We start from the raw sequence: 13033 nt of genomic DNA on the forward strand, positions 1-13033 counted from the left end.
TCCTTTCTGCGTAACCACAAGCGTGGAATAAAGGGGACACATTTTTGCTCCATTTTGATCCTCATCTTCCTGAGTCTATGTTTTAGCTTAGTCTTTCTAAATCCTGAGATTTCTCATCATCTTCCTTGGTTTATCCTATTATAATCCTAATACTCTTTTGTGAGCCTAAACTCTTATTATTTACTGCAAATTTGGCAGAAGCTAAACCAAGGAAAACAGCATCCATTGGCATGAAACAAGAGGCGGTAAGAATCTTCCTGCCTCTAAAAGCCAGGAGAGTTAGACTTAAAACTCAAGTTCTGGAAGGGATAGAAAGGGGAATATTACTAGCGAGACTTAGATCACAAAATGTAAATCTTTAGCTTTTCCTTTCCTCTCATGTCTTTTTGTGTTGACAGCAGCCTGGTTCCCATCCAGCTAGCTACAAGCAGATTCACCATTGATCCATCAGCATTCCTCTCCTTGTGTACTCAAGGCATTCAGGCCCATTCAGGCCCAGGCTCCTGGGTCAGTACCAAAAGACTCAGGGTTTCTAGAAAAAGCCTTGATCATTAATCAACTTTTCCCTTACTTTTTTCCACTCCTTAGGGCTTGGAATGAACCTGGGGTCCTCTGGGCCAGCAATGACTAATAAGCCCTGAACTAACCCCATCGGATCACCTTTGCTCTTAAGCAGACCTGAAAGTGAGAGCACCAAGGAAGCCTGGGTTGCCCTACCTCTGCATGCTACCATGTTGCAGAAAAACCCTGATCTGCTCCATTACCATGCTGGTGGCTCCCCACCCTTGGTTCTCATCGATTGCCTCATTCTGCAGCCTCTGCTTTAAAGTCTGAACTCTACAAGGTTATCCGGCTCTCTGATATTCAGTACCCAATCTCCCTTTGGCCAAATCCCTTCTCCAGAGTCTGATACTGATCATTATGAACCTAGTCTATTTTCAGAGCCCCTGTCCCTAAATGATGGCCACCAATCACAGGGCTCCAGAGCATCTGGCTGTGTCACTATTTCCTTGACTAGATCCCCCTTGAATTAATTGCTTTGAAAATTACAATGTGATTAATTATAGCTCACCAACACAAGGGAACAGAAGTTAGGGAAGATAACAATAATGTTAAAGAAAAAAATAGCATGGAGCTGTACACCTTAATCCTACACAGTGCTGCATGTCAATTATATCTCAATACAGCTGGAAAAACAATAGTGTAGGACAAGGTGCAGGATAAAATATTAAGTTAATAAAGAAGATTATAAATAGATTTTCACTGTGCTTAGACAAAAAAAAAAAAAAAGCGAACTAGGATTGAGGTGCTTTCCTACCACAATGAGATCCCCCAGTTATTCTCTGTAAAATCAGCACTTGACCAGGCCCCTTTCACCATGAGCCCCACCCACACATCCACCCTGCCTCCAAGTGGGGCTATGCCCAGTTTCCACATGTCCTCAGCTCCTCACAAGCAAGAACACAGGCACCTCATGTCCACGGTCTATTCTCCCCTTAATATTTTGGAGAGTCTGGCAAAGCTCACTCTGGGTCTGTGAAGCGGAGTAGGAGGTGGGGAGGAGCAGCACGGGTGTGCAGGGGACAGGTCATCGGTGGGCAACTCCGCAGGGAGCAGGAGAAGGAGATGTGGCGTGGGCCCAAGAACAAGGCACACAGGAGCTTCGGAACAGTGTTTATTTACCTGGGATTTCTGCAGACCCTACAGCAGTACCGGCTCTGCCTGCCGAGTCACATTACACACACCTGAGCTGTGAAGGAACCTTCCACATGCTTACCATGCTGGTAACCGAGGCTACTCAGCCAGCACTGCTCGCTCAGGCCTTGTTTCAAATGAAAGAAAAACAAAAATCCTGAAGGAAACAAACTAATAACGATAAGCATTTTGTTCTCCCCGTTGGCCAAACTATATCAATACACTCTGTTGTATAAAAAGACTAGCTCTTGATCCTCCTAAAGTCTGAACTATTTGAGAAGAAGGCCTGAATAAACACGGTCTACACCTTGCTTTATTTCAGTTCACCTTGGCAAACGGCAGCGGCACCTGGCCAATGCCAGGTGGAGAAAAACAGAACACCGATGCTTCCGCTCCTCTTACTCTTCTCCATCTTCTTTCTGTTTTCAGTGTTGCTTTGTGCCAGGCTCCCTCTGCTCCTAGGTGTTGCACACCCTGTTTCTGATTTAAATTTTCGGTTTGGATCAACTTACCTGGCTTTGTCCTGGCATCAGCTCGATCCACCTGCCTACACACTGGAGCCACCCGTTTTCACTGCCACTGCCACTGCCACTTTCTGCCTACAAAACAGGCTTCCCTTCCACAGTGTGCCTGGTTCCCTTGAGTATGCTGTTCTCAAGGCACCTTATGCACCTGTTTGTTTACCAGGGAGACTGCAGTTTGGGAAACAGATGTGTGCTGGGAACTGAAGTGCAGGGGCCATGGTGATGTGGGGAGAAAACACAAATGGTTATGTACGTGGTACCCGACGATGTGGCATGCAATGAGCATCAGATGTGTGAAAATCTAAAATCTGAAAAGCACAAGAAAATCACATACTTCTTTCTAAACATGGTATGAACACGCAATTGGGGAAAGATAATTGTTGGCTATAGAAATCTTGTATCAACCACACATATAAGGAAACCAGGCTTAACAACTTTAGCTCCACTAATATAAGGTGATCTTAAGAAAAGATTTCAGATATTCTTTTTAAGCATTTTCTTACACAGCCATATAGTGGAATTTATTGAATTTTAATGTGTATGTGGCACGACTACACAGCATAAACTAATGTTTTGGTTTTTTGTTTTTTTCCAAAGATTTTACTTATTTATTTGAGAGACAGAGAGTGACAGTGAGAGAGAACACAAGCAGGGAGGACAGGGAGAAGCAGACTCCCCGCTGAGCAGGGAGCACAACACAGAGTTCGATCCCAGGACCCTAAGATCACGACCTGAGCCGAAGGCAGATGTTTAACCAACTGAGCCACCCAGGCACCTTGACTCTAGAGATTCTTGAGGCATGACAGTGAGAAAGAAAAATATGGAGATTTAGCCTAAAAAAAAATCTCCTTTCAGTTTGAGCGTTCTCAGACCCATTGTTAAGAGAAATCTCTCAAAACATAAGTATATTCTGTGATCCTCAAGTTCTCCTTGTCATTTCAACTTAGACTCACCAGTCTTCACCCCTTGAAAAAAGGATAATGAGGTTGGTCAGGAGGTTAACACCGAAGGTAGAATGACATTCCCAGTGTAGACTATCTGTTGCAAAAACCTAAGGCATGCCAACCTCAAACATCCTAATACACGAAAATCTGTTCTTGAGGAAAATACTTTTATTTTCACATAACGAATCAACGTAAACTATACAGGTGTTCAGCAAGCACATCAACACTTGATTGCACACAGCTCTCTTTAGATTAGATATAGTGCTTAAGGAGTATTGACGAGGAGCATTTAGAAAATAAAACAAAAAAAGGGCCAGCTCCACCAGCCTGTATCAATTTCATATTCAAATGTGAAATATCTCTGTCAAGTCTGCTTTGGGGCTCTAACTATAGAAGTTAGAAAAACCATAAAACTGCTCTGCTACTTTAAGGTACAGGATACATTGGTGAGCATTCACAATTTTCCTTCACTGAAAATCTCATTGAATATAACAGGGAAGTCATTGAATACTATGTCTTTCTATTATATCCAAGTGATTTTCACAGTAGGCAATCTGCTAGTACACCACAGGAGGCCACATTGTGAAATAAAATGGCACTGTGGATATAGTTTTATGTGCGATCCCTTTTCAGTCCAGAGCACTGCCTAGTTTCCTTACTCTTGGCTGAATTGAGTAAGTAATCCATAAAGAAGAGGAAAAGCACATAATGAGTTCCTTTTTTTAATTTTTTTTTTGGTCTTAATCAATAATACAATTGTGCTCTGCCAATTACTGGTGTGGCAGCTGTATATCACACTTCAAAAATAAACAAACAAAAAAAAAAGACTTTTGCCTTGCTAAAGTGGTAGACAAGCTATTTGCAGCAAGGGGCAAATGTAAGTAAGTCTAGGTAGATCCTGGCGTGCTTTTCCTACACATCTGGTGCAATACTATGGTACATGAGTCAGAGAACACTTCTTCCCACCCCCCTCTTCAAATGAGCCTAAGAGAAAACCTATTTAGTAAGGACATTCTGCGCATGGCATCCTATGTGCTTAATTTTCTTTAAACAAGGCATTAATAAAATCACAGTAGCATCTAATAAGATTTTTAATTCCTTGAGGGTGAGAACCATGGCTAATCTTTAATGAGTCTAATTTAGTGAGAGCCTTTAGTTCCCCTCTTGGTAGGTACAGCCAACAAAATATGCCTAGCCCTACAAGATCCATCTATCTAGGTTGTATGACTGAAGGCTCCAGAATGAAATGGGAATCAGACTGATCAACGTACCCATATGTGCTCAGTAAAGACTGGTTTCCAGAGTCACTCATAGCAGAAACTGTTAGCAAGGCTACCACTGAATAAAGGAGGAGTTTTGGAAATAACAATGCTACTTTACTGCAGAAAGAGTTCCCATCTGCTAGTACACAGCAGTATGAAGAATAAGACTACAGATCATGACACCAAGACACTGTAGTTCAGTAACCTGTTCCCCAGAGAACCAGAGCTTTAAATACTCAGCCCTGCCACTGAGAACTGGGCTAGATTTAGAAGCACTGAAGGCAAGATTTCATTAAAAAATCTTTTTCTCCATTTTGTGAGAACTCTCTAGGCTAACCAAGACAAATTTAAGATAAGAGTGGCAGTACTTACAAACTCTGGGGTTCGGAAATCAGGCTGACTTTCCAGTGGTCCAAAATTGGAGACAGTTGTCTGTTCGAGGTTGTCCAACACTAAAAATAAACAAAAAAAAAAACATGACTTTTATTGGCTTATATACTTTTTTGCCTTTAAACACTGTTTTAACAACTGTATTTAGCATTTGTGGCATACCTCCAGGTTTACATTATTTAACACTTTCAGCTATCAGGGACATTCAAAATCTTTGGCAGCTATTTCATCTATTGGACAATGCCATGCTTTTACGATACTCAGTCTTAAAATGCTCTAGGCTAGATCTATTATGGAAAATCATTTAGCTTCTACATGGAAGGACACAGCAACTAAACGTTATAAAATTCTAGCTAAGTAACATTTTAGCCTACTAATGTTCTTTCTTCAACTATATCTCAGAGAACTGATATGGAGTCATCTTGGGGTAGCAATTTTCTGTTTTAAAATCTGTTGAATAGCACTATCTGATAGAAATATACTGGAAGCCAAATACAATTTTCTACTAGGTACATTTTGAAAATAAAAAAATAGGTAAAATTAATCTGAGTAATATGATTCATTTAACTTGATATACCCAGATTATCATTTGAACATGTATTCATATAAAAAATTATTAAATAGTTTACTTTTTTTAATACTAAGTCTTAGAAAGCCAATGTGATGTTATACTCACAACACATCTCAATTTCGACTAGCCACATTTCTGCAGCTCAATAGCCACATGTGCCTAGTGGTCACTGTACTTAATAACACAGTGTGAGAGGGATAAAGGAACCAAATCCAGAAGCTGGGTTTTTCTGCAAGACACCAGTGTCACCATATCAACAAGTTCCTGATATGAATAAAAGCAAGTGTTCCAGATCAAAAGATAAAGGGAAAACAACCATCTGCAGTGTATGCTTCTAGACTGGATCCTGGCTTAAACCAGATGTCGAAGACTTAAAAACAAATGGGGGAAAATGGAATATTGATTAAGTGTTGGATTATAGTAAGAAATTATTAATACTGGTAAGTGTAACAATGTAATTTGGACTGCGTAGGAAAATGTTCTTAATTAAATGAACTTAAATATGCTTAAATATTTAAATGTTTAAGTAAACATTTAAATAAATTTAAATAAATGTTCTAATTTATCAACAGGTCTAGCCTCTTCAATACATCAATGACACAAAAAAGGCAGACAGAGATTTAAAGAGCATAAGGAACCTATCTCCAATGTGTTTTTTTTTCCCATACCACCAAACAATTAACTGAATTCTGACACTATCTACCTGAAGATAGCATCAGACCACAGGTTAAGGGCTTAGTCCCACAAGACAACCCCTAGCAAGTCCAGGTTGTCACCTGCGCTTCGGACTGACTGGCTTTATATCAAAGATTCTCACCACCCTCTCCTTGGGTTCAATTAATTTGCTAGAGTGGCTCACAGAACTCAGAGAAACATTTACTCACATTTACTGGTTTATTAGAAAGGGTCTGATAAAGGATACAGATGAACAGCCAGAAGAAGAGATGCAAGGGCAAAGTATATGAGAAGAGGCATAGGGCTTCGATGCCCTCTCTTCATGAAGAGACACACTGTAAACCAACCTGAAGCTCTCCAAACCCTGTCCTCTGGGGTTTTAGTTAGGTTTCATTACTTAGGCATGATTGATTGAATCAACTGTCAACCCACTGCCTTGGAGGTCAGAGGGTAGGACTGAGGTTCAACCCCCTAAACTCCTGATGGGTTCCCCTTTCAACCAGCCCCCATCCTGTGGTCACCTAGGGGCTTTCCAAAAGTCACCTCAACAACATAACAAACAGCACTTTTTATCTATCTCAACACTTAGGAAGTTACTAGAATTGTAGGAGCTCTGAAGTGCCAGGAACTGAGGAAAACCAAACATATATTTCTTATTATAAATCACAATATCACAACAACCATTAGCAGCATATGGTACTCATCTGCATTCTAACTTGGACCAACCAGCTGTAAAGGACATATTTATCAAAAATAGGAAGACTGAATATGGAATGAGCATTAAATTGTGTTAAGACATTACTTTTAATTTTATGAAGTGTGATGCTATCTTGGCTTTGTAGTGCCTTTTTAAAATGCATTCTAGTTTTTAAAAATAATCCATTAGAGGCTTTTGTGAAGAAAAAGGCTGAGTCCCTATCAATCCAGAAAAAATTCCCTTTAGTGGCCCAAAATAAAGCTTATTGGGAGAGATTGATTAAAAGATCTCTAAAGTGACTGTTTAAACAAAACCAAAATGTCAGCCAACAATTCAACTCCCAAATTCTTAGGTTTGGTACATCACTAAGAAATATCCCAAAATCCAGATTAGATTTTATATTTACTCAGAATCCCGTTCATGAAATTCAGATCACTGTACACCTATGAACTGAAAGGAAATGCCAGTAGCAACGACAACACGAACAAGTGATTCTAACTTGAGTTCATCACAGGACCCCTAAAATGTGAACCAAAGCAGAAACAAGGTAAGCCAAAGCCTGAAGAACTGCAACCAAAGCCAAAATTACTGGGCTTGCCTCTGAGAACACTAGGAGGACGGACCGTGGTAGTTACTGTGCAGCCTGTTACACTTAGGGAATAAACTGGTTTATTCCAACATCAGAACAACGGTTGTTAAACTGGTTTATTCCAACATCAGAACAACGGTTGTCCAAGATAATTATTACATTCCTGAAGGCCGCTTCTAGAACTTCCTAATATGTGTTTATACTAGTAGCTATGACATTGTGTTTTAAATTGGTGTTCTGCAGCTTGGTTTACATTAGGAAGAAAAGACCTAAACTTTTTTATAATAGTTAGATATTTAAAAAATTATGTATGTGGTATTTATGATATGCTGGGTTGTTTTTTTGTTTTTTGTTTTTTTTTTTTTTGGCAGAACCAGCAAGTCACTGAAATGGAATACTGCAGATATTTTTAAAAACGAGTCTTATAAATCTGATGCAGTGATCTAATTTTTGCATCTTTTACAATTAGATGCCCAATTTAACTATTAGGAATCTGGGGTCAAAAGACAGGATAGAGCACAGTGTGGGGAGAGATAAAGGAACACACTGTGGGAGGGATATCGTTTTTTTTTTTTTTTTCTTTTTCAGGATAGGCTTAAGAAAGTATGCATTTGCCAAAAGACAGAGCAGAAACAAGATGTATTACCCAGATGTTTTATCAAATTAAAGGCATCTATGCAGCTTGAGAGGATTTGTGAGAGAAAATATAGAACTATTTATAGTTTTAGTTATTCCGCTGGTAATGGAAACTAATAGATTCACTGCTTAATGTCAACACAAAGGAGAAACTGTAAATTTGAGTGAATAAAAACAGAAGTGGCTTTACTGAAACACCATCTAGGTAGAACAAAGCTGCAGCTGTTGCTCTCATGACCTACCGTAGTACTGAGAAGCAAATGATTTATGATGCTAATATGATAATTATACTTCCACTACTGAACAGCTCCCATTACTGTTTGATATTCTCATTTCTGGTAATGTAACACAGCTGAAAAAGTTCATTTCTCAGCAAAAAGAGTCAAAATCAAGGTGACACTTTGAGGGCTTTTTATGAAAAACAGGGCAGAGTCAGGGAAAAGACATTCTAATAAGGCAAAAATGTTAATTTTTTCCCTTATATAAATCATTTTTCATGCACCATTTTGAAATGTATTTTAGTATTGTCAACACGCCTCGCTTTACATGACAGAGGTACCACCTTGAATGGCTTCATGATTAGTTCATTTAATTTCAGCATTTGGAATATAAAAGTATTTTTTGGGACCTCTGTGTCATCTATTCATCAAAAAGCTGACTAAAAAACTGAAAACTAGTTATTCTAATATGATGAAAAAACTTTGGCTTTGACCTATCAGTGGAATTTTGTACAGATGTACAATGAAAGCAGAATTGAAAGTCAGGCTCCACAAACATTCAGTGCCTAGTTTATATTTTACACAGTCATTGTGCTGTTAGGCTCCAGGGATAACAAGAAGAACCAGGCAGGCAAGTCTTCCTCTTCTTGAGAAAAAGAAATTGAGACATGATGAAGGTTAATTTTAAGCTAATTAGTAAGTGCCAGGCTACACAGACTTATGGAGTACTGAAGGAATATTGTGGAAAACACCATGCCCACATCTATCAATTGGTTTATGTAGGTAAAAGTTAAATAATTGAGGGTTTAGGTAAAAAAAAAAAAAAAAAAAACACTAAATTACTTTTCTAAAATTTAATAATCACATAACAATTAGTTAAAAGTGAAAGAACAGTATATTTTAAAAACTATCAACATAGGTAAGTATAGTAAGATTAAAGCAATACAGTCATTGGTGGTACTGGTTCTGACTTATTTGGCAGAACAAAACAAAGGACCCAATATCTAGAGGTGTAGTCATTTTAATGGGTTCATAACACCACACTACTAGAAACCTCACCAGAGAGTTGCAATTCATATGATTATTCATCTGTCAATTAGAAGAAATGGAGTAATTCTTATTATCAGATTGCAAAATAGATCATTTCTATAGTAAAGCAAATCTAAGACTTAGAGTGGGTGATAAAAGGAGCTATTATCTATAATTTTGTAAGTTAGATAATCTATTATCCATCAGAAAACACAAGAAAGACCTTTCAGGAAATTCATGAGTAAAAAAACAAAGTGCCTGATATGTAGTACCCGGGCAATAAAAATAATCAGAATTAGGCACTCACATTTTATCTAAAGGCACCAGCATGGAAGTGGGTGGGTCCAACTGACATTTATTATAGTGATTGGTTACCACTGAAATAATCAGACACATAGTGAATATTTGAGAGACAGTAGATAAAAATAGATGAACCCGGTGCAAAGGGCACTGGGCATGGATTAAAGGGACTGACTTCAAGTCCTGATTCTGCAATGTAGCTGCATGATCATAGGCAATAACTTAGTCTCAGTTTATTTATCTGAAGCTGTTAATAAAACTACTTTCCCTTGTTATCTCACAGGGCTGTGCAAAGGACACAAATGACAATTCAAAAGCATGTTGTAAAAAAATATAGCATTGTATAAATATAAATTAAGTTCATGTACACAGACCCAGAGATATGCAAAAAATGTAAACAGAAATTTCCTGAGTGTGTTATTTTATGCTTGGCTCTTCTAAACATCTGATCTTATTCAATCCTATTTTTATCTTTGTTTTCACAGATGATGAAAATTTGAAGTTATTAGTTGCCTGAAGTCAACCACCAAAAGTGACACAATGAGAATCTGAACCTGTCCAATTCCAGAATTGGACTTATTTTTAAATATACTGATTTATCTCCTCACCTGAAGTAATTCCAAGCCCCCCATTGCTAAACATAAGTTGATAAGGAATCAAGATCACATTGTACATATTAAGTCAAATAGATAGTAGCAAATAACATCTTGAAAAACAAATGATAGAATGGTATAGTGAAATGTATTATACAGCTAGCACAATTAGAAGGACTAATGGAAAACCTCCACAAAATAAGTAAACGGATAACAATATTCTGGCAAATGGCTAAAGACATGCAGGTGTCAAGGAGTACAAACATCAAGATGAAAAAGTAGAGAAACTGTCTTCAGGAATGCCATGATCTAGTGATTGTACAAGAAACATCAAAGGAATGGCCTATTCACCTTGGGAATGAGGATGTATTCACATATTCAGACTGGGCAGGATGTTTAATGATTTGCCAGGCAGTCCTGTACCTGAAACTCTGCTGCCATTTGACTAGACTAGATGTCTCTGAAAATCGGTCTCAGCATCTATGTGATATTTGACCTGAATGCTAGCAGCCACCCATCACTATTCCCAAAGTAACTACACACCTGAGCCATCATTCTCTATCACTTCACACTTTCCAGCTATTACGTGGGTCCACCTAGTCTCATTACCCACATCACTTCCAACTGAGCCTACCCAACAGGTCCTGCATCATCCCGTGGGAGGCATATTTGATCCTCAGGTTCTAGGATCTCTTTCTCTGGTCTCAGTTTAACAGGATCTATTGTATTTCGGTGACAATTAAGTAGGGGAAAATCTATTTCCCATATTATCCATGGGCTGTAAGCCTGCAGATTACAGACCCTGTCATAGTAAATGAGATTCTAAAATGAGGCCAAAGAGTCACCATATATGAAAAGAAAGTTAATAATGAGACATAAAACACAAAGACAGGAGAGTTTCTTTCAAGGCTAAGATGGCTGTGTTTTACCACGCGGGGCAGTGCACCTGAATTGTAAGACCTCTACATAGTATGACTGTGGCTTCAGGCATACCGTTTAACCCTAAATCTGTTTCCTCATCAATAAAGTGTAGATAATAATACCTACATCAGCAGGTCACTGTGGAGAACAAATTAACTGACACATATATAAAAGTGACTTGAAAAGTATTAAGTACTATATAAATACTGGCTATTATTTTATTTTTACTTCAATCTTTAACAAATTATGGCATTCTTAACCTTGCTAAGGCACCAAGTTTTCCTCTTGACTTTTTACCTTGACACTTCTTTTTAATAAAATAAATTCAAATGTGAAAAAAATAACATTAATTCAGCAAATATTTTTAAATGACCTTAATGTCCTACACACTGTTGGCTACTACTCGCGATGAAAAGAGATGTGACTCAAGAAATGTTTCCTCATTTTTCTAAATCTGGATAGATGATTTTTTTTTTTTTACCCTAGCCTGTTACTGGCACTTCAACTCAATTACGATAATATTAAAATGAAAAAAAAATGTGACATTATCTTCTAATAATTTCTGGAATGCAATTTCAAATTGCATTTGATGGTTATTATAAGAGTCCTGTTTTTCCTATCCTAAGGCAAAAGTGTCCTCTCTCACTCTCTGTCTCTGGTATGTGCTCTTTCTTTCTCTCAGATAATTCTGGAAGTAGAAGAAATAGCTGAAGGGGAAGGAACAAAGGACGAAGGGAAAGACATCATTCATGAAGACGTCAAATTTGTTAGGGTAAGGAAATTTTTGACACACATCTGAAACTCAATACTATCCATCAGGCAGTTGAAAAAATTAATTAATGTTCTCCCTACATTATGGTAAAAACTGCCTTGTTCCAAAGTTCCCCCCTCTTGTGCTTGCCAATTTTGATTAATGTACTGTATTAGCATTGATTCAACTACCTAAGCCAGAGTTGGGGTCATTCTTCACTTTTCTCTTTCCCACACTTGACGTTTGGTCAGTCACCAAGTTTTATGCTTTTTATTTTTTTTAAAGATGTCATTTACTTATTTGAGGAAGACAGAGAGAAAGAAAGTGAGTGGGCGGGGGGGGATGCAGAGAGATGGGAGAAGCAGGCTCCTCACTGAGCAGGAACCCCAATGTGATCCTTGATCCCAGGACCTGGGGATCATGACCTGCGTCGAAGGCAGACACTTAAACAACTGAGCCACCCAGGTACCCCATCCTTTTTATTTCTAAACTCATCTTAAGTACACTTCATCTGGAATGCACATCCCTTCATTGCCTCCTCATTGCCTTTACCCTTTCTTTAAATATGTATTCCAACGCCAGTTATGTACCAAGTTACTTGCCTCAACTTCATGCTCCTATAGCACTTTGCATTGTCTAGTAAAACCTGTCAGGTCACCACTATAGGTGTCCAAAAACTGAACTGGCATTATCAGTTATTATAACAGTATTTTTCAGTTGCTCTTCTAGAGTGTGGAAGACAAATAAAGATGAGTGATTATCTTACACAAAATTTCAGCCTATACTGAACAGAAGCCCAAATAATCACATGGTAGTTGTGTTCTCACAATTAGCCACCACCACAGAAGATAAAATCTTGGGAAGATATAGGTGTCTGTCCCCCTTATCGTATTGTATGGCCCTGATTCATTTTTCTTTTCCACTGGTCTATGAGCTCTTGGGGGATAAGCCATTGTCTTACTCTTCTTTGTTTCTTGAGGATTTGAAATAATATTTAATATATTACAGAGTCTCCATAAGTGAGCAGAACCAAAGACGGGATGAATTATAAACTCTGTGTCATTCTAAAAAGTCACTAGCACTCTTCAATTCCTCAGAATGTAGTCTCATTACTTACATAATGATAACAGAGTTTTTATATTTCCAGCAACATACTGCATTGGGCCACAGTGAGGTATGTTCATACCAAGGCAGGCTAATAATATAGTGTTCCTTCAAGATAATATTATTCAAATATT

General features: G+C 38.2%; 1 protein-coding gene across 4 annotated transcripts in view; it reads right to left on the bottom strand.

The window, feature by feature from the left end:
* ANO6 (anoctamin 6) overlaps positions 1-13033 on the bottom strand; it is a 186089-nt gene that overhangs the window by 108194 nt on the left and 64862 nt on the right. For all 4 annotated transcript variants that reach the window (XM_077870360.1, XM_077870363.1, XM_077870361.1 and 1 more), the window contains one exon: positions 4798-4877. In XM_077870360.1, the coding sequence (XP_077726486.1) occupies positions 4798-4877 (80 nt within the window). The remainder of the gene's footprint in view (positions 1-4797; positions 4878-13033) is intronic.

This window comes from Canis aureus, chromosome 25, assembly GCF_053574225.1.
Source record: "Canis aureus isolate CA01 chromosome 25, VMU_Caureus_v.1.0, whole genome shotgun sequence".
Taxonomy (NCBI): Eukaryota; Metazoa; Chordata; class Mammalia; order Carnivora; family Canidae; genus Canis; species Canis aureus.